Below are 26,798 nucleotides of genomic sequence, written 5' to 3'. Positions count from 1 at the left end.
CTCACCCTCACCCTCACCCTCACCCTCACCCTCTCTTTCGTCTAGGTGAGGGCCTGCATCATCTGTGTGCATCCTCGGACCAGAGCTGTGCGCCTGAGCCTGCGCTCCATCTTCCTGCAGCCCGGGCGCCCACTCACGCGGCTCTCTTGCCAGCACGTGGGAGCTGTGCTGCAAGATGTCCCTGTGCAGGGCTTTTTCAACAAGGCAGGGGCTACCTTCAGGCTGAAGGACGGGGCCCTGGCCTATGCTCGGGTATGGCATCTTTGGTTTGGGCAAGGGTCTCACCAGAATGATTTTGGGGTACATCTTACCTTGCTGTTTCTTTTCTGCTTCCTTCATCTTTTGATACTAGTTCCTTATTATTAGATATCTTCATCAGTGAAAGACTGTTGGTAGGGTTTAGAACAGTATCTGTTATACTGGACTGCATCAGAACCAGCTTGCCATATTTGATACCTGGCTAATGATACCTTTAAGAATCTAGCTGGGTGTGGTGGCACACGCCTGTAATCACAGCACTTAGGAGGCTGAGGCAGGAGAATCACCAAGAGTTCAAGGCCAGTCTGGGCTACACAGTGAGTTCAAGACCAGCTGAGCTGTATAACAAAACCCTACCTCATAAAACAAAAATAAAGAAAATGAATTAGGATCTAGACCGGGGCTCAGCAATTTGTTTATTAAAATGTCAGGTAATGAATACTTTAGACCAGTAGGCCCTGTGGTCTTTGTCCCGGATACTCAATTGTAGCATGAAAACAGCCACAGACAGTATGTAAACGAATGGACATGGCTCTGTTCCAGTAGAACTCTTGTTCATAACTGGCTTATGAGTGCAGTTGACTAATCAGGATCTAGACTCTTCTCTGATCCTAATAAAAGTCCATGATAGTGAAGAGTGAGGAAGAATTTCCAGAGGCCAGGTGTGGTGGCACACACCTGTAATCCCAACACTTAGGAACCCAAGGCAGGAGGATTGCCGGAAGTTTGAGGCCAGCCTGGGCTACATAGGGAGACCCTGTCTCAAAAAAACAAAAAAAAAGTGGATCAAAGTGCTGTTTTTATGGTGGGTGATAACTGTGTTGAGTCATGTCAGTTCGCTTTGAAGTCTGCTTGGCTCAGACCTGTTGTCTCTGGCTGATGCTCAGTCACTTGCTGTTTTGCAGCTCAGCCATCTCTCCGATTCAAAGAATCTCAAACCTGAGGCTTTCAAGCCAGGGAACACTCACAAGTGCAGAATTATTGACTACAGCCAGATGGATGAGCTGGCTTTGCTCTCCCTGCGGACGTAAGTCTTCCTGACCCACGTGGGGGTGTGGCGTGTGCTCCTGGACCTGTGCCCTCTTTCTCCTGGCCTGGCCGGATGAGGGTGTCGTTTCTGACAGCATGAGTGTGGTAGTCCTGAATTTATAGTTCTGGTTCTGGTTTATTAATCTTGCCTTGTCTTTTGTTTTTGTTGTAGGTCTGTTATTGAAGCTCAGTACCTTAGATATCATGATATCAGAATTGGAGCAGTGATCAAAGTAAGACTGAAAACATACACCTAGCTACTCCTCCAGCTTTATGCCTTCTGTAGCTCACAGGTTACCGTTCAGCTCATTAGGCCCCTGCTAACACACTAACGTCGTGTTCCTTGCCTCTGCCTGCTAACTAAAATTTCTTCCTGTTCCCTTACGTAACTTGTAATTTATAGACAAGTTCTTACCTATTACCACCAAACTGCCCAGAGGCAGTAGGTCTTACACCCTGGAATTTGGGTTTGGTAGTAATTATTGGGATAATAACCACAAAGCAGCATGTACTGTGATAATTGAGCTCCCCAGGATGTTAGGGAGGCGACAGTTTGAGTTGTCTCTCCTCCAGCTGTGGGGTGCTCATGGAGCAGTCTGCCTTTCTAGGTAGAGCTCATTGCTTAGGAGACACGGTTCTCTCCTTTAGGGACTGTTCTTGGAAGATAATACACATTCAGCCAAAGGGATGTAAAAGAGCCAGATGTGGTGGATCTCACCTGTATTCTCAGCCCTCTGGGAGGCTTAGGCAGGATGATCACAAGTTCAAGCCCAGTAGCTTAGCAAGACTGTATCAAAAAAAACCAAAAGGCTGGTGATACAGCTCAGTGTGAAGGCCTTGAGTTCAGTCCCTAGTTCTTCATAAACAGAAAGATGTGAAGACTTCTTTCAAGCTAGGTTCTATGTGGATGCAAGATCTGGAATAATAGGTATAGCCTCCGGCCATACCACCCTGGACGCGCCCGATCTCCTCTGGAATAGTGGGTGTAGTTAGCTGAGGAGGGTGGGCTTGAAAGAGGTATGACACGCTCTGGCTGAGAGGGAGAAAGGCCGCTCTGGAACTTCCTGGCACCTTTCCTTTGCTCTTCTAGGGCACAGTGCTGACCATAAAGCCGTTCGGGCTGCTGGTGAAGGTGGGCGAGCAGATGAGGGGCCTGGTACCTGCCGTGCACCTGGCTGACATCCTCATGAAGAGTCCAGAGAAGAAGTACCACATCGGGGACGAGGTCAAGTGCCGGGTAAGCCCCTGAAGGGCTTCCGTTGGGGTTTTGGGGGGACAGAAAGAGCAATTCTGTGTTTTCCATAAAGCATGTGGTGTGTGTGGTGCGTCCATGGCTTGTGCCTGGCATAGAGAGAAGTAAGTCCCTGTCCTTGAGAATCATATAATATCATTGGGGGATAAAATACCCACCCAGTGGCCAGAGATAGCTCAGTGGCACAGCGCCTGCCTGGCATGTATGAGGTCCTGAGTTCGATTCCTGGTACCAAAAAAAAAAACAAAAAACAAAAAACAACACCACCAGAAAGAGAGAACAAGCCAGTGTATGACCTTTTGCCCATAGGGTTTGATACATGGTATAGGTTGACTAAATCTGATTATTGAAATGGGAGTATGTCTTTCTCTTATTGCTGAGATAAAAATACCTGACACCCAAAGTTAAAGAGGGAAAGGTTTATTTAGCTCATAGTTTGTGGAGGTTTCCGTCTGTAATCAGCTGGCTCCAAGGCAGAGTTGCACACGGCAGAGGGCAGCAGTGCATGGTGGTGGAAGACAGCAAAAGCAACAAGAGGGGGAGACAAGACTCCTTCTGTCCCTTACATTGTGTGCAGGCTGCCCATCCAAGTGCGGGTGTAGCGCTCAGCCTCAGTCCTAGCCAGAACTATGCCAAACCAGTCAGTAGACTGATCTGCTAGTCACACACCCTTAATCTCAGCATCACACACTCAGGATTCAGCTAACTCTGAAAAAGCCCTGTGACCGCAGGAGGCTTTGAGGCGACGTGTAGACCTGAGCCATAACAGAGGGAGAGGGAGGTTGGGCCGGAGCAGCAGAATCATGGGTGTTGCCAGTAGCATCTCGCAGGCTTTGGATGCTCCGTGCCACTTGCTGTGATGGGGCCTTGACATGCGGTATTCATTAAACCCTCAAAGCGCCCCGAAGTACGTGCACTGTCCTCACGTTGCAGGTGGCGCGGTTGGCGCTTAGGAAAGCTCAGTGCCTTGCCTGCAGTCACATGGCTGATCGGTGGCTCCACGCGCCACCAGTGCCTTCTGGAGTTTGGCAGAGATGAGACCTGAGCTGGAGAGGATAGGTAGGACTTAACAGGGAGAGAGCAGGGAGCGTGTTGCAGGCACAGAAATGCCCCACACCGTGCTGTGAAACTGGGAGTGCTTTCTAACAAGGCTTGAGTCTTGGGAAGTGTCATAGGTTGTGAAAATTAAACACGATGCTGCCCTGCACGCTGTGCATGGGCCTGGTGGGTGCAGTACTCTGTGTAGCTTTTCTGATTGTGTGGTTATTTTGGCACTGGGATTTGAACCCAGAGCTTTATACATGCTAAACACACATTGTACCACTGAACTACACTCCCAGGTCTAGATTTTCTTCTGTTTGTTTTATTTTGTCGTTATTAACAAGGATGCTTGCTGCTTGTTGTTATCTATTTTTATATAGTGAAGTCATGGGATAAAAATAGAGGTGTTTCTCTGCCTTCAGGGAGATGATCTGAGAGGTAAAATGTGATTGGATTGCTCAGTCTTAGTTTAGAGCGAGTGACACCCCTGAAGTGGTGAGCTGGTCGTCCCATTCATCCTGGTAGACTGCATGGACAGCTGCTAGGCCGGAGCCGAGGGCTGTAGAAGTTAGTATCCTCTGAGACTCTGCGGGTGCTGTACAGAAGATGTGAGTGCCGCTGCCTGGTCAGAAGGGTGCTGTGGAGCAGCTTGTGGGAGGACATATATTCAGAATGGAGAGTAGTGATGTGCCTTAGGTGGTCCTCGTCTGCGAAGCAAGGGCACGGTCTGCGGGTAAGGTCATTAGGTGATGAGATTCAGGCTCTTGGGAAATGACCCATGGTCTTTGGGTTCACGGGGTGGACCGGCTCCGTGGCTCAGTGGCTTTCTTGATAATGAAGAGGAAAATAGAGAGTTAGCTTTTTATAGTTAAAATTTCTGCAACTAGCTACTCCCCTGAGCAGATTTGTCTTCATGTCTTCCACCAATACCCGGTTCATGTTTCCCTTATCTAATCTTACCTAACCGAAGATACCCTGAACTCATCTGTTATCTCAAGCACTTGCTTCCCGCAACTCTGCGCTTGCCCCACCCTGAACTTGTGTGCTTCCCATAGCTCCCAGCTTGCCTGGAGCTCGAACTTACATACTTGCAACATGCACGATGTAGTTTGCTCTTAGGCCAGTTGGTAATAATGACATAAGATGTAACCAGTTAATAACCTCCAAATATTCTGCTTCTATACTTCCTGCTTGCAAACCCCGTATAAGCCCTAGACTATCAGAGATTGAGGCCTGACACTTTGGGGATTGATTTCCGGTCAGGACCGTTGATGTTAAATAAATCTGCCTCCAAATCCTGAGTGATGCTTTGGTGTTTCTGTTTGCCGCTGCAATAACAGGTAGTTTGTTGATGGCAGCTGTCTTCCTTCCCAGGTTTTATTTTGTGATCCTGAAGCTAAGAAGCTGATAATGACCCTGAAGAAAACACTGGTCACATCCAAGCTGCCTGTCATTACCTGCTATGAAGATGCCAAGCCTGGTCTGCAGACACATGGCACCATCGTCAGGGTCAAGGACTACGGCTGCATTGTGAAATTTTACAACGACGTGCAGGGACTAGTGCCCAAACACGAGCTTAGTGCCCAGTATATCCCTGACCCGGAGAAGGTCTTCTACACTGGCCAGGTAACCCTCTCACCGGACAAGCCTCCCCCTTGGCAGCCCAACGAGCACAGGCTTGCAGGAGTGGTACCGGGGGGCTGCCTTGCTGAAGAGAATGAGGGATCTAGCACAGATGTGCCTGCTGCCCAGTGATGCAGCGGGCCTCTACTGGGGAAATGGAGGAAGTCAGAGAGAACAGAAAAGCCCTTGCTGGCAGGCTAGTGGACATAGGCGCACAGCCTAAAAGAGATCGTCATTAGCTCCAGTGCACCTGCTGCCTCATATCAGAAATTGTCCTGAGACCACCGTTGTTCGGTACTGCCCCAAACATGTGAATTTGTCCATCTAGGGCAAATAATCCTTAAAAATTTTCTTTTTGCACATGTTTGTAGAAAATACCTATCACACTCATTGTGGTGAGCTGCTGCATGTACATAACACGTCTTCATTCTTTTACACCCACTTCTCTCCTTCCTCTAAAAACTAATTTTTTGTGTATGTAGTACTGGCACTCGAACTCGGGATCTTGCGCTTACCAGGCAGGTGCTGTGCCACTGAGCCATATCCGTGGCCCGAAACTAATTTTTTAAAACTTGGCATCATACCATAAAAATTATCCACATCTTCCTTTTCTTCCGAAGGCTGGCTGGGGGGATTCTGTGCAGTGTCTGCACTTGTCTCTGTTGGCGCCTGTGCTGATGTGAGGTCTTGGAACCTCTGTCCAGGCCCCTGTGGCGCTGGTGAGTCACCGTTTCCAGGGCCTGTGAGGCTGCTGCTGGCAGAGGTGGCCACACTGCTGTGGTTTCTTGGCAGGTGGTGAAGGTTGCCGTACTGAACTGTGAGCCGTCCAAGGAAAGGATGCTCTTATCTTTCAAGCTGCTGAGTGATCAAGAGCCAAAGAATGAGAGTGTGGGACACAGTCAGAAGAATGAAAAAGTCATCAGTGTTGGGCAGGTACCTGGACTCCGCCAGACAAGTTGTCCTACCTTATAGTGACAGAGCAGGCTGCCACCGACATGCAGAGTGGAGTCCTGGAGCACATGGAGGGGGAAAAGTAGAGGTAGCTTCATCAGACTTGGGGGCTAGCGGGGGCCTGAGGCAGGACCTCACATATATTCTCTCCGGTGCGTTAGAGTCGTGAAAGGAGAGTTCTGTGATGCTGTGGGTTTTTAGCACAGTGCTGCTGCCTTCTCTGGTGGCTTGGCCAGCCTGCAATTCCGTCTTTGCTCTGGGGCCCAGCGGAGGTGCCCACCAATGGCTAGGAACCCACCAATGAGTCCCGGTGAGGGTTGTTGGGGGCCAGGGCAAGCTGCCTCTCAAGGACCCTGCTATGGGGTTTGTTGCTCTGGAGTTCCCTGTTGCGGGCTAAATTGCTGCCTGTGCGAGAACAAGTGTTTGTCTCTGTGTGTCCTGAGCAGTTGGTGGATGTGAAGATTTTAGAGAAGACCAAAGGTGGGCTGCAGGTGGCCGTCCTGCCCCACAGCGTCCCTGCTTTCCTCCCGACACCTCACCTGTCGGACCACGTCGCCAATGGCCCGCTGTTGTACCGCTGGCTCCAGGCAGGCGACACACTTCACCGGGTGCTGTGTCTGAGCCAGAATGAGAGACAGGTTGTATCCTTGATCGGCATCTGTGGAGCAGGGAAGGCAGGAGGCCGTGGGCCTTGGCGGGGAATTCTGTGCCAAACTCTGCTTTCAGTTGGAAATAGCACGGGCAGGAAGTTAGCCATCTGACTTCAGAAATTCCTCCATCCAAGCAAGCCAGTGACCAGGCCTGAGCGTGGGAAGGAGGAGCAGGCTGCAAGGAAGGCAGCAGTGGAGGGCGGCGTTCAGGGTGGACAGCCAGGGGGGTAATGGGGGAGCGTGGGATCCGGAGCCAGAGTGGTACCCGGTGGGGTGGGCAGGGCAGTGTCCAGCTGGAAGCATTCAGCGTATGGCCCCCACAGTGGGACAGTTGATGGGTAGCTGCTGTCCTTCTTTCCCGGCTTTTGTTCAGAAGACTGTGCGGTGGGGTTTCTGTGCTGCTTCTCCCTGCCCCACTTGGGTGGGGGTGGGGCTCCGACGTACTCCCGTTGGTATTTGTGTGCACGCCTTGAAGGAGGACACTACTCAAGGAATGTGAAATGCGATCTCCATACCGTGGCAGAGGAGGTAAAATCGGGTGCTCTGGTGCACATGTGGGATGGCAGAGGGTTGTGCAGTGGTCGGCCCCGCCGCGGAACCATGGGCAAGCCTTCCCCTGTGGGTCCCTCCAGCGACAGGGAGCTGTGTCATGCATTCATCAGGAAAGGCCACACAGTGGCTGTCAGGTGGTAGTGGGTGTCAGGAGCCCTCGGAGTCTTGCTGAAACTAGCACCCAGGGCCCACCCAGAGGTGCCATTTCAGCAGGCCAACTTGGTTTGTCCTGGAGAAGTTGGCTTCTCCCGAGCTCTGGATGATGTGGTGCTAGCCACACACAGACTCAGGATAGGAGCAGAGGGTGGAAGTGGGGAGGTGGACATTTCATCTGTCCTTTCCGGAACATTCCTTGATGAAGTGCCATTAGCTACTCTGCAGGAAGCCAGCTCTGGTCTCCACAGTAGAAGGCGGCCAGGATCCCAAGAACTTCTCAGAGATTCAGCCTGGAATGCTGCTCCTGGGTTTTGTGAAGAGCATCAAGGACTACGGCGTGTTCGTCCAGTTCCCCTCGGGTCTGAGTGGGCTGGCCCCCAAGGCGGTAAGTGCTGTCCGTGCACAAGGTTGCACAAGGTCGTTCGGGCTCCTGGAAGCTGAGGGGTGGAAGGAGTGCTTTAACCCTGTGAGGGTCAGGTTTGCGTGGCTGGGAGCGGGGAGGTGAACCTGAGTGCAGGCTCGCTTCTCCTGCCTGCTGTGGGAGGGCTCACATGCTCTTCACATGGCCGCTGAGGAGGTGGTGGGCAGTCAGTCTCCCGTGTTATACTCAGCGTGTCCCGGCTGGGAAGTAGATTTCCCTGAGCAGCCCAGTTTTAGGTTTTGCAGTCTTTTGGGGTTCAAGGCCCCAGAATATCCTTGAAATTAGTATTCCTCCGCCGTGTCTTTGAGTTGTAAACATTTCAGATGCGAAGGGGCCCCAGCAGCCCTGTAGTTGGAGCCCCCTCGTGCTAAGCAGAGACCTCGCTGGAGACCTGGGCCGGAGTCGGAGGAGGCCAGCACTGAGTGCATGCCACAGCACTCATTCCTGCTGCAGAGCATTCTAAGTGTGCTTCCCTCCATCGGCCGGGCTCCCTGCGTCTTGCCGGGGAAGTCTTGTTGCATCTCCTGCTTGGGCAACTTGAAAGGGGAGTGAGGGGGAGAACCCCAGGAACACGCAGAGAGGGGCAGAGGGACAGCTTGCTGGTGTCCTCAAACGTGAGGCTGGGCAGCCAGGACCCCGCCTGTGTTTCTCTGGAAGGGGTGGAGCTCTGCTTGGTGAGGGCAAGGGTCTTCCTGGCTGGGTTTGGTCTCTAATGCTGTCTGCAGCCCCCTTCTGGGCACTGAGATAACGGAGCAGGTTATCTCAGTGCTCTGCCTCCCCTCTCCCCATCTTTTCCCTCTTCAGATCATGAGTGACAAGTTTGTGACAAACCCAAGTGACCACTTCGTTGAGGGGCAGACAGTGGTGGCGAAGGTGACCAAGGTGGACGAGGAGAAGCAGCGGATGCTGCTGTCGCTGCGGCTTTCAGACTGCAGGCTGGGAACCTCCAGCAGCGCCAGCCTGCTCCTGCTGAGCCAGTGCCTGGAGGAGCTGCAGGGTGTGCGCAGCCTCATGAGCAGCCGAGGTAGGGGCTGGGATGGGGTGGGCAGGACCACCTCTGTTGTAACCATCCTGTTGTTAGGATGAGTCGGGCTTTCGATGGCATTTTTTATTTTTTTATTTTTTATTTTTTGGGTTTTTTTCTTTCAAGTACCAGGAATTGAACTCACGACCTCGTGCTTACCAGGCAGGCGCTGTGCCGCTGAGCTAACTCCCCAGCCCCTCGATGGCGTTTTTTAAATGGCAGCATTTTGTATGTGTGTCTGTGAGGCAGACAGGAGGTCTTGCTTTGTTGTCCAAGCTGATCGTGAGTTCCTGGCTCAGGTGGCCCTTCTATCTCAGCCTCCCCAGAAGCTAGGACTATAGGTGCACACTGTCACACTTGGTTTGGTGAAGTGTTTTTGTATATGGTACTGGGAGTTGAATCCAGGGCCTTTGCACTGAGCTGTCTCCTACCCTTTTGTTTTTTAATTTTGAGATGCATCTCTTAAGTTTTCCAGGCTGGGATCAAACTTGCAACCCTCCTGCCTTATCTCCCAGAGTGTAGTAATCACCACTGTGTCTGGCATCACATGCTTATTTTTTAGTGTAAGTGTGATCTGCATGAACAAATCATTAAATAGCAGCCAGGTAATAGTTTATAAAATGAAAACCTACTTACCACCCAAAGAGGACAGGTCATAAACATCTCATAGGGCCACCTTGTCCCACCTGCCAGTCCAGAAGCAAATTTCCCTTAGTTCTCTCTGTAGCCTTAGGTTTGTTTGTGTTTTAGATTCACTCACCTTTTCATTCCTTTTTTCAGCAAATAAGTAGTGGGTGATAAAATACTTGAGTGTATGAAGAGTTATTATCCTGTCACCCTTAGACTTAGAGCCTTTTTATAAGATTGTTGGGACCTTAATGGCATTTTTGAATATGAGGCCTGAGAGAGTAGAAAGCCAATCTAGAAACAAAAGCAAAACTTATGTTCCTGATATTTGTTTTCTTTGTTTTATTTTCCTTTGTTTCATTTTGAGACAGGATCTTGCTATGTAGTTCAGGCTGGCCTTAAATTCACTATATAACCCAGGCTGGCCTGGAACTTGCAGCAATCCTCCTGCTTCAGCCTACTGAGTGCTGAGATTACAAACGTGTGCCACCGCAGTGGGTGTGTTCCTGGTATTTGTTGGCTAGTTTCATAAACTATGGCAGGGTAGGATTAGCAAGGGGCACAGGTCTCCCTGCCTATACAGGCGGCTGAGGCAGGAGGATCAAAAGTCTGAGCCAACCTGGGCTACCCCGAGAGAACCTGTCTCAAAACTTTCCAGGGAATGGGACAGTCTTACCAAAAGTGTGAGCTTGTCAGTGGCGTGGCAGCAGCGTGTTTCCACAGGCAGTGCCCCGTGAGTGCTGTTCCACCTCCCCATCCGTGCTTCTCTCGGGTCTTTGGCAGACTCTGTGCTGATCCAGACACTGGCCGAGATGACCCCGGGGACAGTCCTGGACCTGGCGGTGCAGGAAGTGTTGGAAGATGGCTCTGTGGCTTTCAGTGGCAGTGCAGTGCCCGACCTGGTCCTGAGAGCCAGCAGGTACCATCGCGCAGGTGGGTGCTTGCGTCCTGCTCATCAGTCCTGCTTTGCTAGGGAGGCGCTGCCCCCCATCCCTCTGCTGCATATGGGACGAGCAGGTGCACAGACCCAGGCGAGCTCTGGCCGCCTGTCGTGGGTGACTGCAAACCAAGACAACTGACAGCATGCTAGCGAAGGTTTAGTGACGAATCCTTCGTTATAATTCATAGGTCAGGTTGTATAAATTAAGTCCCACTCGAACCTTGGTTTCACCAGCCATGGCTGGGCAGTTCTTTGTGTTTTGGGGTCTGTGGGATCCAGAAAGCACTGTGCTGTCTGCCTCACCCTGTCGCACGAGAGCGACCCGTGTGTCTGGTTCTGCACTGCAGGGCAGGATGTGGAGTCTGGGCAGAAAAAGAAGGCTGTCATCCTCAGTGTTGACATGTTGAAACTGGAGGTGCACGTTTCCCTTCGCAAGGAGTTACTGAATAGAAAAGCTCGAAAGGTAAGCTTGCTTGTGCCTTGAATGTTTCTGTAATTTCACACCTCACCTTCCGCGCTACCCTACGGCTCGGGTCCTGCCCCAGGAGCCTGTGAATGGGGAGAGTGCCTGGATCCGTGTGTGACTTTCCTTCTTGCACGTCTTGGCCTGGGATAGTCACTGGTTCAGGAGGGACATTAGGTGCTCGCCCTTCTAGGAGCGCAGCTGTGCGGGTTAGGGTGTGGCAGGCTGGACTCTGACACACTGTGGAAGGAGGAGTGCTGGCCCCCAGGGAGGATGCAGAGACTGCCTCCATCTGGTTGTTTCTCGCTAGCTCTTTGATGTTTAAGAGAAATTGTTTTTTATTTGAAATATACGTAGAAAATGTAAGAAACTAATTTAATTTTTAAAATCTACCCTGTAAATCAAACAGAACAAGTGGGTTTTGACCAGCAGGTTGCACACCCACACCTCCCTGCCATACATTTTGGGGTGACCTGAGTGAGTTTTGGGGGAAATCCAAGAATTAGTATTTTTCATCTCGTATGGTGATGCTTACCTGAAATCCCATCATTTGGGAGGCAGAGGCAGGAGGATCCCCCACCGTGAGCTCAAGGCTAACCCGGGCTACATAGTGTGTAAAGGCTAACCTGAACTACAACAGTAAGAGCCTGTATGAGAGTGGAAAAACAGCATTTTTCTCTGGTGGTAAATGTGCAGGTTGAGTTAGTCAGTCTCTGTCTTGTTCGTTTGTTTTGAGACAGGGTCTTGTTACGTGACCTAGGCTGGCTTTAAGCTTATAATCCTCCTGCCTCAGCTTGCCGAGTCCTGGGATTATAGGCACAGGGTACCACATGCAACTTTTAGTTTTTTATTCTCCATGCTTGACCAGGAATGTTGCAGATTTTGGTGTTTTTCATATTTTGAAATATTTGGGTTGGTTTTACTGACTTACATCCCTAATCCAAAAAATCCAAAATCTGAGATGCTTCAAAACCAGAGACTTTGAGTCTGATATGGGTTTTGATAAAGTCTGGGTTTCAGAGCATTGTGGGTTTTAATTTTCAGATTAAGAGTATTCGACCTCTTGTATTTGCCTAAGTACAACCTGTATTTTTTTTTTAATTCAGTTTAGGTAGTTACACATAATGACCATAGGAAATCTGTAACTCTACATGATGTATCTTAGTTCCTCTTTTTTCCTTTCCTCTCCCCTCCCCTCCCTTCTGCCCCTGTTCCCCTAACAACCCGTATTTGTACTCACTAGAATGTCATGGAGTAGGCTACAAAGAATTGTTTAGATACAATAATCCTTCACCTTGAGATGCTTGCGGTTTTTGAGGGGGCAGGGCGGAGTCTCACTACGTAGCCCAGGCTGGCCTCAAACTCTTGGTGGTCCTCCTGCCTCAGCCTTTCAAGTGCTGGGATTACAGACGTGCACCACCATACCTGTTCAGACTTGCTCAGGATTTTAAAATTCGAGGAGAGACACTAAGCTTTCCCTCGGTTTTCTACGAGGGCCCTGGAGCATTTTGTCATTTCAGTGGAACTCGGGCGTATCCACATCTTGGATTTCGAGGGAAGGTAGCTGGGTGCTAGTGGTGATCTAGTGATGACTGCCACAGCTTATAGGAGCAGAGCTTCTTTGGCTCCCAGGTTCAGTCCATGTCTGGGCCTCCAAGGCAGGAACCAGATGGCACAGAGGAGTGGGGGAGGGGAAGGTGGCTAACTTTGGCAGCCAGGAACAGAGAGAAGGGAAGAGCTGGGCCGAGAACGCAAGCTTCCAGGTCGTGCCTGCTGTGACCAGGCCCCCCTCCAAACAGGAGGGTGAAAAGGGGTGAGTCCTCTGCGGGAGAGCTGCGGGCTGAGTTAGGACCCGCAGTGTCTTCAGAGTGGGGAGCCCCTACAGGTCACGTAGCCGTACCTCAGATTCTCCCATGTAACTCGCAAGTGCCTCGGGGAGTCGGGGGCGGCGGGGAGCTGGTCAGGGAGAGAGATACTGGGTCAGGGAGGGAGGCTGGCTCCGTCCCTCATGGCCGGTGTGTGCGTGGGGCCGACGTCAGCTGGCGGTGCTGTGTGAGGACAGCGGGGGTGCCTGGTTTCCTCTTCCAGCTGAAGAAAGGCAGTGAGCACCAGGCGACTGTGCAGCACTTGGAAGAGGCCTTCGCAGTGGCCTCCTTGGTGGAGACCGGCCATCTGGTGGCCTTCTCCCTGGCCTCTCACCTCAACGACACCTTCCGCTTTGACTCGGAGAAGCTGCAGGTAGGGCAGGAGGTCAGCCTGGTCCTCAAGACCACGGAGCCGGGAGTGACTGGTCTGCTTCTGGCCGTCGAGGGGCCTGCTGCTAAGAGGGTCCTGAGACAGGCCCGGAAGGACTCGGAGACGGTCGACGAGGGTGAGGACGATGACCCGGCTCTGGCCGCAGGGCCGAGAAAGAAGCACACCCTGGCCATCGGGGACTTGGTCACCGGGACCGTGAAGTCTGTGAAGCCCACGCACGCGGTTGTGACCTTGGAGGGAGGCGTGGTCGGTTGCATCCACGCCTCCCGCATACTTGATGAGGTCCCAGAGGGCACCGCGCCTACTGCCGCGCTGAAGGTCGGGAAGACAGTGACGGCTCGAGTGATTGGCGGGAGAGACGTGAAGACGTTTAAGTACGGCGGCTTTGGGCCGGGCTGGCTGGGGGGTTGTCAGCCTTTGGGGGAGGTTCTTGGAAGCCAGGTCCTCTTTGAGCTAACAGAAGGCACTCGCCAGAGTCTTTCAGTGTGATTTTTTTAAAAACCACTGCGTAGAGGCCAGGGGTTTGGCTTAGTGGCGCACAGTGCCTGCCTAGCAAGCACGAGGTCCTGAGTTTGATTTCTGGTACCCACAAAAAAGAAAAAACCAAAAAAGAAAGCCTCTGTGTAGTGGTTAAAAACATCGGTTGAGGTCCAGATTGATTATGTCCATGTGCTTGTACTTTTTAATTCTCTGAGGTTTAGTTTCGTTTTTTTTGAGACAGGCTGTCACTGTGTAGCCCAGGCTGCCCTTGAGCTCATAGTGATCCTCCTGCCTCAGCCTCCCTAGTGCTGGGTTTATAGGCATGCGCAACCATGCCCAGCTCTGAGTTTCATTTTCTGAATTTGTAATTGAGAGTAATGGCCGTTGACTGCCTTGCAGCTCACGGGAAGCCTGAAAGGGCTCCGGTGCCAGCAGACTGCCCAGCTCACAGCTGCTGCTTGGTGTAGTCACGCTCACTCACTTTACCTTTGTCATGCATTGTAGTGGAAATCCCTGTTGTAACAAAACAACCGAACACAGAAAGTTCACAGTCTGACCGAGACTTTGCATATTAATTTCAGGCACTAGTTGTGGAATCTTCTGTAAGTCATTTATTTCTTGTTAGGCTTCTTTCCTTGTTTTTATAATGAAGGAGTCTATGGGGGTATATAGGGGGAATTCTTTTTTGATTTGTTTTTTTTTTTGAGAAAGGGTCTTGCTATACAGTTCAGGCTGGTCTCGAACTCAGTGATCCTCCTGCCTCAGCCTCCCAGTGCTGAGATTACAGGCTGTGCTGCCACACCTGGTTCTTTTCAGGCTTTTTCTGATCAGGTGACCCTAAGAGATTAGGCCAGCTTCTTGTCACTTCCCGAGAAGGGCAAGAATAGGCTCTCATCTCCCAAGGGTGGTACAGTGATGCAGGAGGGGCTGTTTGTAACCTTGGTTTGGGGTGGAGTGGAGAAAAATCCTGATCTTCAGGTCACTCTGTTACTGAGAATAAGAAAAATGATTTGACTGACTTGTTTCTCCAGGTTCCTACCAATAAGTCACCCCAGATTTGTTCAAACCATCCTGGAGCTGAGCGTTCGACCAAGGTGAGGGGGACCCCAGTAGCATGATCTCAGGGGAAGAGCAGCAGGCTTAGGAATCAGGAATTCTGGTTTCTCATCTTGATTCTGCTGGTTTTAGGTGTGTTTTTGCCTCTCTCTGTCCAGGTACCTTATTTCCCTGCTAGGAAGAAAAACTGATCCCTGCCAGACTGAGGCCCCTGCTTCATGGAGTTACTGAGTCCCACCCCACCCTTCAGAGTGTCACCTCTGTGCGAGTGAGCTGCCAGCCAGCTCTGGTCCCCAGCAGTAGTCCACAGAAAGAGTGGGTGCTTGGGGCTGCATTTTTTTTTTTTTTTTTTTTTTTGAGACAGGGTCTCCCTATGCAGTTCAGGCTGGCCCTGAACTCACTTTGTATCCCAGGCTGGCCTCAAACTCACAGTGGTCCTCCTGCCTCAGCCTCCTGAGTGTTGGGATTACAGGTGTGCACCCCCACACCTGGCTGGGGCTGCATTCGTTTGATTCATTTGTGTTTTCCGGTACTAGGATTGAACCCCTGGTCTCACTAAGCGACTGCTTAGCTCCACCTATAATCCTAGCTATAGCATTAGCAGCTCAAGGAGAAATGATTCCTGAAAGCAGTTTTGCAACCTGAAACAAGTGCTGTAAAGTATTGCAAAACGATTTTATTTCTTAACCATTATAAAGGAGATTGTAAGCTACCTCTTCACAGCTGGCTCATGCCTGGTGAATGACATGGAAAAGATCAGCCCCCTGGTTAATATTGTGAAAATCCCCTTTGAGAAGTCAAAAGTGAGAAGGGCAAAGAGGTGGGGTCCTGTACAGTCAACCCGTGGCCGCCTGGGGAGGTGTTTCAAACTGGAAGCCCTGCTCAGAGGTTGCTGTTCGCTTTCCGTGTGTCTGTGAGCAGCGAGGTGGAGCAGGCGGGCCACAGCGCTCTGGACACGTACTCAGCCAGCCTCGTGGGGAAGATCCAGCAGTACCAGGCGGGTCAGACTGTGACTTGCTTCCTAAAGAAGGTAACTGGCACCTCGCGACGCGAGCCCGTCCTTTTGGAGAGAAGGGGGTGAAGCTGTGATCAAGGCCATCAGCTCTGGGCAGTTGATGGTGTGTGCTGCCACGCTGAGCTTGTTGGAGAGGACACGTGGCCTCTGGTCCTAGAAAACACCTGGTCTAATAGGAGAACTAAATTAGGGCCGTGGAAATGGCAGGCAGCTTGCAAGTGAACATGTTAGATTAATTGTACCTACAGAAAGGAAAATCATAGACGGAGTTCTAAAGTAGGTGTGGGGCTGATCTTAGATTCTGCCATTCATAAACTCTGACTGCCGTGCAGAGCGTGTGTGATGAGGTGCTGCTTATGTGTTCAGAGCCTGGGTGGAATAGGCGTTCCCAGAGGAAGAGAGCTGTGTGACTTCCAGGGTTGGAGCATGTCACGGGGGAGGCTGGGCTGCCTCGGCCTTGAGCCATCGTGCTTGTTCCTTGTCACCAGGTTGCCCTCGCACACGCATCTCTCTGAACATGCCTGGTGCTTGATGCCTTTAGTCACCTGTTACCCATAGGCCTGGTCGCCTTAGCGTAGCCTACCCAGCCTCTCCCACCCTGGTGGTCACTGAAAACCTCCTCTCCATTCACGCTGGACTCTCTCTGTCCCTGCCCTGTTGCCTGACCTCAAGGCTCAGCGTGGTCACTTGGCCTGATTGTGAGCTGTCCTGTGTCCTTCTGCAGCATGCTTTACTTTCTCTGCTGCTTGCGGCTCTGATGATTTGCATATTCATTTGACATAACGCTTAGACTGTGATCCCCGGAAGGGGCCTGGCTTTTGTTCATCACCCTAATAGCATGTTCATAATGGCTTCGAGAAGTGTTTTATTGTACTGACTTGAAAGTCAGGGTCTGGGTTCAGGGCAGAACGTGAGGTCCCTGGAGAGGAGACCCTGGGTTTACTGCCGTAAGCAGTGAAGTGTCAAAGTCTAAATTGAGTACATACCTGTAAGCAAAGCTACTCAGGAGGGTGAGGCAGGATAATTCTAAGCTTAGGGCCAGCCTGGTCAACCTAGCAAGACCTCATCTCAAATTAACATTGTCAAAGAAGAGCTGAGGCTGTAGCTTAGTGGTAGAGTACTTGTAGCGTGTCTGAAGCCCTGGGTTCCATCCCCAGCACTACCAAAAAAAAAGATTTGGAAATAAAAAGTTGACCCTGGAGGTGGTGGGCGCACCAGAGCTTGATGGGATTGGCCCGACGAGGACACCTTTGAGCTCTTGGCTTGCCTCTGTGGACGTGCAGGGGGGAAGTCCGTCTGCCAGGCTAGCCATTACACTGCAGTGACTCTGGGGGGCGCCTCGCACCTGTGAGAGGTAGAGGTCGGCCATGGCGTTAGGGTGTAGGGTGCTTCCTGTCCCTTGTGTGCAGTTAGCGCCTTTTCAGTCTTGTGGTTTTAGGAGAATCAGTTTTAATAGAGGAAAGAAAGCATGCTTGTATCTTCCCATTCCCGTTGCTTTTGATTTTCCCTCTAGTACAATGTGGTCAAGAAATGGCTTGAAGTGGACATTGCACCAGACATCCGGGGGAGGATTCCCTTACTGCTCACGTCTCTCAGCTTCAAGGTCAGTGTGCGTGAGGTCCCTGGAGAGGAGACCCTGGCTGAGACCGACTCTGTGTGTGCTCCCAGTGGGCACAAGGAACTCTGTGCTCGCTTAGCGATGGGTTGGGGGTATACTCGCTTTGGAGACTTACCTGTCGTGGTTTTAGGTGGACGGTAGATCTTTCTTGAAGTATCACAGGATTTTTTTTTTTTTTTTTGGATCCTTCTAGGTTCTGAAACGTCCAGATAAGAAGTTCCAGATTGGCCAGGCATTGAGGGCCACTGTGGTTGGCCCAGATACCTCCAAGGAGTTCTTGTGTCTCTCACTCATAGGTATAGGGGTAGGGAGAGGGGGTGCGGGGATCTTCAGTTGCTGCCAGGCTGAAAGATGCCTGCAGTGTTGGGATCCAGAGGGTGCAGGGTGTGTCATGTCCTGGAAACAGTTTGTTTTGGGGACTTCAGTCTTTGGCCTTTCTTACATTGTCACTGTCTGAGTCATCTTTACTGCCAGTTGATTTTTCTCAAGTCCCTTGGAAAGAATTGCGTGCCACAGAGCCCTAGGAGTCTAAGCTGCCTGGCGTGGTCATTTGGGTCTCATAATCACTGATCTAACCCCAGTAGTGCCATCTCCACCTCCGTCGGTCTGGTCCGGCATTCTGGCTGCTTTCTTTTTATTTACTGGAGCAAGCCCAGGGTTGCTCCTCTACCACCGAATCATATCCCCACTCATTGTGTGTGCCTGGGTCTTTCACTGGGGGTTGAACCTAGGGCCTTTGCACTTCGCTAAATTCCCAGCCTTTTTTTAGTATTAATTTTGAGACAGGGTCTTGTCAAGTCATGAAGTTGCCCAAGCTGGGCTGGCCTTGAACTTGAAATCGCCCTATCTCAGCCTCCCAGAGCGCCGGGATTATAGGTGTGCACCGCTGCTTGGCTTGCTGGAGGGGCAGTATCTCTGAGTTGCCCAGGAGGGCTTCAACTTGAGATCCTCCTATTTCAGCCTCCTTTGGTGCTGGGATTCCAGGTGTGCAGCTGCTAGCTGTTTTCTTGTCCTTTCCTCTTCCCTGAATCAGGTTCATTCTTCTCGCAGGTCCTCACAAGCTTGAGAGGGGAGAAGTGGCCATGGGTCGGGTGGTGAAAGTGACGCCCCGTGAGGGCCTGACTGTTGCCTTCCCCTTTGGGAAGACGGGGACTGTCAGTATATTTCATGTGAGTGACTCCTACTCTGAGACACCGCTGGAGGAGTTTGTCCCCCAGAAAGTTGTCAGGTAAGCCACATTTCCTCCCCTTTTCATCTTCCTCTTTTGCTTACCTGTGGAATTGGTGATTTTTTAAAAATTGTAGACATGATACATGTTTTATGTTTGTTCCTTTTGGGGCATTCAGGATAGAACGCAGGGCCTTGCACGTGGTAGGCAGGTGCTGTGCTGCTGAGCTACATCACCAGCCCTTTTGATTTACCGTTTTCACTTTGAGACAAGTTGCTAAGTTGCCCAGGTTGGGCTTGAATTTGTGATTTCCTGCCTCAGCCTCCCAGAGCGCAGGGGTTACAAGCATGCACCACCTTGCCTGGCTTGTACATGATTTTATACTGCAGAAAACAAGTATATAAAGTAAAAAACGCAAATTTCTATCACTTGTCTCTTTCTCCACCACATTTTGCCAATATATGCTTTGATCTCTAATCTTTCCAGACTCTCACATATAAGTAGATACAGTTTTCCTTATATAGTAAATCGACTCTGTTCTTTTTTTGTTTGTTTGTTTGTTTTTGTTTTTTTTGTTTTTTTTCTCTGGTACCGGGAACCGAACTCACGACCTTGCGCTTGCCAGGCAGGCGCTTTGCCACTGAGCTAAATCCCCAGCCCCCTCGACTCTGTTCTTTATGTTAACATTGCTTAGTATTTTTTAGGGTGCTGAGGATTGAGCTCATAGATATTCTCCCACTGAGCTGAGTCTCCAGTCCTTTTAAAAATTTTTGTATTTTGAGACAAAGGTTCCTGTGAGTAGCATTAAATTGCAGTTCCTTCATCTGTGAAATGTGGGTCATAAATTATGTGCTAAAGGTAAACAGCCCCTCAAGGCCTTTCCTGCAGTTCGAGCTCTGAGGCCCGCCGTAGAAGGCAGCAGTGTCATAGGAAACATTGGCACTGTCCTTCCAGGTTGCCTGTCCTGGCCTTGAACTTCAGACCCTCCTGCCCGAGCCTCCTGAGTAATGGGATTCCCGGCCTGTGCCTCCATGCCCAGCTTCACTGCTTGTTATCAGTTTCCCTGGAGACAGTCCAGCTGCAGTGAACATCTTTGCGCGTTTGGGACCCTATTGCTGGGCTCTTAGGAATAAACTCGTAGAGGCGAGGTTGCTGGGTCCAGTGACGCTCTGTGTCTCACTGAGTACTCGCTGTAGGGCCTGTGTACACTACGTGGCCGCTGCTCACATCCCCTGCAACACTGCGTGTTCTTAACTTTCATCTTAGCTGATGCTCAGGCAAAACTCTCATTTTAATTTTTTTTCCTCTTCTGTTCGTTATGATTCTTGGTTGTGTATGTTTGGTTTGTGCTTTGCTTGTCCAAATCATTTGCGTTTGAAACAATAATGTTTTGGATTTTTTAAAATTCCTGAGTGGGTGTGTTCTGTAAAAGTAGCCTTTGGGAGCTGGCAGAAAAAGGGGGGCTTTATTACTGACCTACTTCCGATGCCCAAAGATGAACCTGCCGCAGATAGAGGTCTTTGGCCACTTCTGGCCTGAACGAAGGGAGGCAGATTGCAGCATGAGCTGCAGTGTAGAGCAGAGGCCCTGAGGCACATAGAGGGGGAAACAGTCCCTGTCCTCTGCCATCTCCAGTGTCCCAGTCCCCAGTGCCTGCCTGGCCTGCCAAGCATGGATCAGAAGAAGCCGGCACAAAAACACCATGGGCATGGGAGAACTGCGAGATTGAGTCCAGAGACATCCAGAACTATATCTGGTTTGTTTCTCGAGGCTCAAAATGAGGCCAAGGTTGTGAGCAACAAATTTATTTTTAAAGACTTTTTATGACAGCCAGACCTGTGAGCAGCATTAAATTCGAGTTTCCTTCATCTGTCAGATGTGGGTTGTAAATTACTGGCTAAAGGTAGACAGGCCCTCGAGGCCTTTCCAGCTCCGTGGGTCTGGCGCCTGTTGGAAAAGGAAGACGTCGTGGGAAAGACTCGCTCTGTGCTGCTGCTGAGATGCTTTCTACCTCTGAGATTCTGCCTTTGTTTGTGCGTTTGTTTTGGGAAAGGGGCTAGCTATGTAGTTCAGGCTGGTCTTGATCTCACTGTGACCTTAAAAACACAGTAATTCTCCCGTCTCGGTGCTGGGATGACTGGTGTGTGCCACTGTGTCCAGCTAAGAGTCTGTACTCTCCAGAGATGCTGACCACTGAGGATCTTCTCTCTTTTCTTCTCACTGCAGATGTTATGTCCTGTCCACCGCAGACCACGTACTGACTTTGTCCCTGCGGTCGTCCAGGTAGGTCTGAGTGTTGTGGGGACCAGCACAGAGGAGGACTCACTCAGAGGGCCTTGGGGGAACCTTTGTATCCAGTGCAGGGCTCTGGACTTCCCACGCTCCTTTGCTGCCCATGGGAACCTCTTACCCACAATAGCTGGGATGTTCGTATTGCTGGAAGAGCCCTACCTGCCAGGCTCGTGCTTCCCCGGGTGAGAGAGGTTCAGACGTCCAGCTGTGGGCCCATGGCTGCAGCATGGTAGTGCTGGTGAGGAGAGATGGCTGAGTGCCCAGGTTCCATGGTAGGGGTGGGAGTGGCTTGGAAGGGATTGGCCTGTGGTCGCCCTGCCCTGTGGGAGAAGGGGAGGTGTTCTAGACCAGGCTTTCAGTTTGACGCCTCTTGATGCCTCTGGCTTGGTCAACATCTCCCTGTTTCTTCACAGTAGCTCTTGGATGACAGGCCCTGGCCTCACAGGACTCAGGAGAGATCAGTCAGGCTTAGAAGGTTGTGTCCTGCTGCAGACAGGTCCAGAGGTGCATTCTCACCTGCAAAGAGCAGTTACTGCCGGGGAGCTGGGGGAGCGCAGGAGTGAGAGGTTAAATGTGTGTGTGTAAGCCTTTCACTCCTTTAGGACGAACCCCGAGACAAAAAGCAAAGTAGAAGATCCTGAGATTAACTCCACGCAAGACATTAAGGAGGGGCAGCTTCTGCGGGGCTATGTGCGTTCCATCAAGCCAAATGGCGTGCTCCTGGGGTAAGCGAGCTGGGCCGTGGCGCTGCGCCAGACCAAAGCACCTCTTCGGGGCCACCTGTCTTAGCCTGATGTCCGCTGCCTCCTTCACACAGCTTAGATGTGAATGTAAAGGAAACAGAACTTAGATATTCTCAGTGGCTTTTTTCTTTTTCTTTCCCTTTTTTTTTGGTCTTTTTGAGACAGGGTCTCACTATGCAGTTCAGGCTGGCCTTGAGCTCACTTTGTAGCCCAGGCTGATCTCGAACTCGCAACAATCCTCCAGCCTCAGCCTCCTGAGTGCTTTGATTACAAGTGTGTACCACCATGCCTGGCTCTCACTGGTTGTTAAAATTACAAGTTTTTAAATACTTCTTGAAAAGTTTTTAGTTATTTCCTGGTGTTACTGAGTTATTTTGCGTTATTTCTTATTTCTTGGTGTTTTGAACAAAGAAGATGACACATGCAGGTTTCAGTTGCAGTTCGCCCTCAGCTTGGTTCTGGATTTTCTGTGATTAGTGTTTGATCATGAGTTGTAAATATTCTGTGAAGTCACGTGTTCCCAGCCCCGGTTGCTGCAGCCTTTCCTGTGTTGCACTCTTGTGTCCTTGTGCCGGTCCGGGAGTCTGTGATTGAGATACTGTGATGCTCTGATGTGGGGTGACGCATTCTCAGCGTGGGGGCATAGCGTAGCTCAGTGGGGAAGCACTTGCCTACCTGGTGCAGGGTTCCACCCCCAGCACCACAGGAGGAAAAATCCCCAGTCATATCTTCATTACGTGGGGTAATTCCAGTTTACAAGGCCCACTTCCTCCTGCTGAACACCAAGAGCTTGGGGCTGTCGCGGACACTGTCGCAGCCTGAGCCCCTGCGAAAGTGGAGTTCCGGGGTGCATCTGGGATCTGCTGTCCTGACCACCGCGGGGCTCGTCCCTGTCTCCTTCCAGCCTTGGCCCCTCAGTGGTGGGTTTGGCCCAGTTCTCACATGTCTCCCAGCGCAGCCTGGCCAAGAAGGACCTTTACAGCAAGTACCTGCCTGAAGGGAGGCTGCTCACTGCCAAGGTCCTGAGGTAGGTGCTTCTGTCTCTGCCTTCTGTCGGTCCCTCTCTCTGTGGTATGATTGCAGCCCCTTTTCTGGGAGCCCTGGGAGATTTTAAGATAAACTTGAAGCAGAATGGCGTAGGCGGCAGGGTGCACAGTGTCCCAGTGAAGGAGAGGCCTTTGGAACCTTCTGTCCCAGCTTGAGCCCAGAACAGATGCTTCCTCTGTTGTTGGGGGTGGAGCAGGACATCACAGCTATTCCTGAGTTGTGGCCAAGCACGCTCAGATGTGCAGGTCGGGCCTGAGAACAGCGGGCGGGTGCAGGGCCCAGAAGCAGGGCTGCTGAGCGGAGGCCTCGGGTGCCTGTGGAGCCCCTCTTCACTTTCCCCCTTCCCTCTGCCTGCTGTAGGCTGAACCACAGCAAGAACCTGGTAGAGCTGTCCTTGCTCCCCGCTGACACCGGGAAGCCGGATGTGCTGTGCGTCTCCCCAGAGCTGCTGCTTCAGGAGACGGACACGAAGGGAGAAGAGGAGAGCCCGGAGAGGAAGGGAAAGAACCTGCACGGGCGGGCGGGGGAGCTGCCCAGCAAGGAGCAGGTGAAGGTGAAGAAGCCCGGCAAGCGGGAGCGCCCGGACTCCGGGGGCGCGCAGGTGAGTCCGAGGGGAGGAGCTGGGCATCACCGTGGGAACAGAGCAGTGTCTGAGAGGCCGCTGGCCGCCTGGCTGAGGCTCACGTGGGCGTGGGTGGGGCTGGGGTGGGGCAGCTGGCGGGGTGGGGGTTGGCGCCGAGCTGGGCGCCAGGGATGCTCCTGCACGTTCTCCCGCCTGCGGCTGTAGGAAAGAGTGAGCAAGAGGCAGAAGGCGGGCCCGTGGGAGGAGGACGGTGTGGACGTGTACTACCGCGAAGGAGAAGAGCAGATAGCGGAGATGCGGCTGCTGCCCAAGGTGAGGGCCGGCACCAGGTGCAGGGAGTGGCTGGGGGCGGGAGGTCTGTGGTGTCCTCCCGACCGGCTCTCAGGCCCTCTCCTCCTTCCCCGTATTTCTTACAAACTAAAATGCAGGGGCTGTCAGCTCCTTGAGGAGAGGACTCACTAACTCACGGAGGAGCCTGCATAAAATGCGACCCTAGTCTGTGCTCAGCGGGTGGCACTGAAGGAAAGTAAACAGGTGGCAAGCAGGCGCAGCTTAGCCCGGTGACCTGCATTCTCAAGAGAAGCAGAGGCAGGCTCATTAGGCTGAGAGGCTGCAGGCTATGGGCACGCACACCCCGCGCCCTCAGAGTGCCAGTCATCTCTGTCCCAGCTCTGCAGTAACTCCCCAACTCTCCCGTGTATTTGTGTCAAAGGGTGTAAGACTCACTTTGTTGGGCTTTATGAATGAGTCCAACTTACGTTCTCCCAGAACAGAACTCTTTCCTAAGTCAGGGACTCACTGGACTGTTATCCCGTAGGTGTGTTTCTGTGCATACTTAGCTTCGTAGATCTGTTGCCTAGGTAATTATTTATAAAGATAGTGTTATGTCGCTGCTGTAAAATTTCCCCAGGGGGCGGGGCCCAGCCTGGCCTGGAGGAGAGGGGTTCTCTCGTGTGCCCTGCTGTGGGCCCTGGGCCAGGTGCTCTCCTCACACCCTGTGGTCCTGCAGGGGACACTGACCAAGCCTGCAGAAGCGCCCCGGCTGCGACTCTCTTCAGGCTTCCTTTGGGACGTGGGGCTCGACTCTCTGACCCCGGCTCTGCCTCCTCGAGGAGAGAGCTCTGACAGCGAGGAAGATGAGAAGCCACACCAGGCCACGGTACTGTGTCTTGTAGGGCCCTGTCCTGTCGTGCGGGGTGGCACCCAGGCCAGCCAGGAGTGTTGTAGAGCCCTGGACTGCCCAGCCAGCTCACTGTGGCTTCCGTCACGGATCTCCCCTGGTTGATGTCACTCACTTTCTCACCTTCCGTAGCAGAAAAAGAAGAGCAAGAAGGAAAGAGAACTGGAGAAGCAGAAAGCAGAGAAAGAGCTGTCCCGCATCGAGGAGGCTCTTATGGACCCCGGGCGGCAGCCGGAGTCCGCGGATGACTTTGACCGACTGGTGCTGAGCTCCCCCAACAGCTCCATCCTGTGGCTGCAGTACATGGCCTTCCACCTGCAGGCCACGGAGATTGAGAAGGCTCGGGCTGTGGCCGAGAGGGCCCTGAAGACCATCTCCTTCAGGTCCAGCTTCGTTTCCCCTTCTCTGGGGCGAGTCTTTGCCAGGGAACAGCCTGTGGCCCCGAGCTCTGGCTTGCAGAATCAGGCAATAGCGGTGAGCGTGGCTGTGTCGGGGACCGTGGTCACCAGGCTTTCTCTCAGAGGTGCAGCCATCTGTGAAGCAGAGCTACTTTTTATACTTTATTGGCCTCTGTATTGGGTAGCTGTGGGTGACATTTGTGAGAGTCTCCTCCCTGAGCTAAGATACCCAGTTTGGGACAGGAGCGGAGTGGGGAGGGCAGCTGCACATACAAGCCCGGCCTGCGGCCATTTTCCCTGTCCGGTAGAGTTGGTCTCCGCCTAGTGAGGACGGAGAGCACTCCTGTTTCATTCCCTTAGTCTGGGGAGAGAATCCGACCTGAGAGTCTGTTCTGCCCAGAACTCAGAGCCCAGGCCTGTTTGTGATCAGAGGGCTTCCTTGCTGGGGTGGAGAGACTAGGGGGGCCTGGGTTCCCCGTGCCCTGGAGCTGTGGCGGGGGCAGGACCTCAGCGCCTGCCCTTGGGGTGGGGTGTGGGGACGTGTGGAGCCTGGCGGGAGGCAGTGTTCGACCCAGTCCTGCCTGCTGGGCTGAGATGATGGCTTCGTGCACTCCTCAGGGAGGAGCAGGAGAAGCTGAACGTGTGGGTGGCGCTGCTGAACCTGGAGAACATGTACGGCTCCCCAGAGTCCCTGAGCAAGGCCTTCGAGCGCGCTGTGCAGTACAACGAGCCTCTCAAGGTCTTTCTCCACCTGGCTGACATCTATGCCAAGTCTGAGAAATTCCAGGTATGGGGCCCGGCCTCGCGGCAGCAGCCACACCCACACCTCTTGAGAAGGACCCCTGGGAGCCACAGGGCAGCCATCTCGGCAGCGAGCCCTGGCTTTGGGTCCTGTCCTGCCCCCGGCCCCCTTCCAGATTTCTGGATCCCTGCCTTCACTTTGGGGAAGGAGGTGAGAAGCGATGCCTTGGAAGTAGAGTGGCCCCTGTTCTGAACGCCCTGGGCCACTGACAGTGCATGATAGACAGGAGGGGTATCCCCACCTAGGAGGTCCTTTTCTTCTCACCTGGTTCCCATCATTCTTTTGGGTTTGTTTGTTTGTTTGGGGGCAGGGTCTGGCTGTTTAGTTCAGGCTGGCCTTGGACTCTATGTACCCCAGGCTGGCCTTGAACTCGAAGCAGTCCTCCTGCATCAGCCTTCCAAGTGCTGGGATTACAGGCAGGTGCCACCACACGGCCTCCTGGTCTTTCTCACATATTTCTTATGCAAGGCCTGCTTGTTGTTTTGTTTGTTTTAACTGGGGATTGAGCCCAGACCTTTGCATGAACTACATCTACAGCCCCAGCCCTTTTTTATTTTGAGACATCTCTGAGTTGCTAATTTGCCTGGGCTATGACATGCCTGCCTCAGCCTCCCAGGGTGCTGGGATCACAAGGATATGCCGCCATGCCTAGCTGGTCCAAGGCCTTCTTACAGAAGCAAGATTAGTTGGGAAACTCCCATCCTTTTCCCTGCTACGTGTTTCCTCTTCACACGAGCTCGTCCTGTCCTTCTCTCCCCTGGTGTGTAGAATTGGGCCTGGATGGGGACGTGGCATCATTGAGCCTGTCTGGGTCTCGTGAACAGCGTGGCCTGCCTTCATCGCTGTCTGTCAAGTAGCACACCCTTCTGAGCTGAGGCTCTTTCCATAGGAAGCTGGTGAGCTGTACAACCGTATGCTGAAGCGCTTCCGGCAGGAGAAAGCTGTCTGGATCAGATACGGCGCCTTCCTTCTGCGGAGGAGCCAGGCGGGGGCCAGTCGCCGCGTGCTGCAGCGAGCCCTCGAGTGCCTGCCTGCCAAGGAGCGTGAGTGCTGGGCGGGGCCTGAGTGCGCAGGAGCGTGAGTGCTGGGCGGGGCCTGAGTGCGCAGGAGCCTGAGTGCTGGGCGGGGCCTGAGTGCGCAGGAGCCTGAGTGCTGGGCGGGGCCTGAGTGCGC

At 52.3% G+C, this 26,798-nt stretch overlaps 1 protein-coding gene across 2 annotated transcripts in view; it reads left to right on the top strand.

Annotated features, from left to right (window-relative positions):
• The window catches only part of Pdcd11 (programmed cell death 11), a 41,598-nt gene that overhangs the window by 11,198 nt on the left and 3,602 nt on the right, over positions 1-26,798 (top strand). Inside the window, exons 9-34 of one of the 2 annotated variants that reach the window (XM_005403811.2) lie at positions 46-252; positions 1,164-1,285; positions 1,460-1,520; positions 2,378-2,524; positions 4,955-5,206; positions 5,996-6,136; positions 6,601-6,795; positions 7,727-7,897; positions 8,738-8,957; positions 10,368-10,517; positions 10,872-10,987; positions 13,076-13,617; positions 14,755-14,817; positions 15,701-15,809; positions 17,308-17,397; positions 17,606-17,708; positions 18,463-18,640; positions 20,807-20,863; positions 21,475-21,597; positions 22,520-22,642; positions 23,023-23,263; positions 23,450-23,557; positions 24,255-24,404; positions 24,561-24,808; positions 25,442-25,610; positions 26,515-26,668. In XM_005403811.2, the coding sequence (XP_005403868.1) occupies positions 46-252; positions 1,164-1,285; positions 1,460-1,520; positions 2,378-2,524; positions 4,955-5,206; positions 5,996-6,136; positions 6,601-6,795; positions 7,727-7,897; positions 8,738-8,957; positions 10,368-10,517; positions 10,872-10,987; positions 13,076-13,617; positions 14,755-14,817; positions 15,701-15,809; positions 17,308-17,397; positions 17,606-17,708; positions 18,463-18,640; positions 20,807-20,863; positions 21,475-21,597; positions 22,520-22,642; positions 23,023-23,263; positions 23,450-23,557; positions 24,255-24,404; positions 24,561-24,808; positions 25,442-25,610; positions 26,515-26,668 (4,240 nt within the window). Of the gene's footprint in view, positions 1-45; positions 253-1,163; positions 1,286-1,459; positions 1,521-2,377; positions 2,525-4,954; positions 5,207-5,995; positions 6,137-6,600; positions 6,796-7,726; positions 7,898-8,737; positions 8,958-10,367; positions 10,518-10,871; positions 10,988-13,075; positions 13,618-14,754; positions 14,818-15,700; positions 15,810-17,307; positions 17,398-17,605; positions 17,709-18,462; positions 18,641-20,806; positions 20,864-21,474; positions 21,598-22,519; positions 22,643-23,022; positions 23,264-23,449; positions 23,558-24,254; positions 24,405-24,557; positions 24,809-25,441; positions 25,611-26,514; positions 26,669-26,798 lie in introns of both variants that reach the window. The other variant, XM_005403810.2, reaches the window with a different exon arrangement.

Source organism: Chinchilla lanigera, unplaced genomic scaffold (genome assembly GCF_000276665.1).
Source record: "Chinchilla lanigera isolate Chin_1 unplaced genomic scaffold, ChiLan1.0 scaffold00084, whole genome shotgun sequence".
Classification (NCBI taxonomy): domain Eukaryota; kingdom Metazoa; phylum Chordata; class Mammalia; order Rodentia; family Chinchillidae; genus Chinchilla; species Chinchilla lanigera.
The sequence above is the reverse complement of the archived record's forward strand: the minus strand, read 5'-3'. Positions and strand labels throughout refer to the sequence as shown.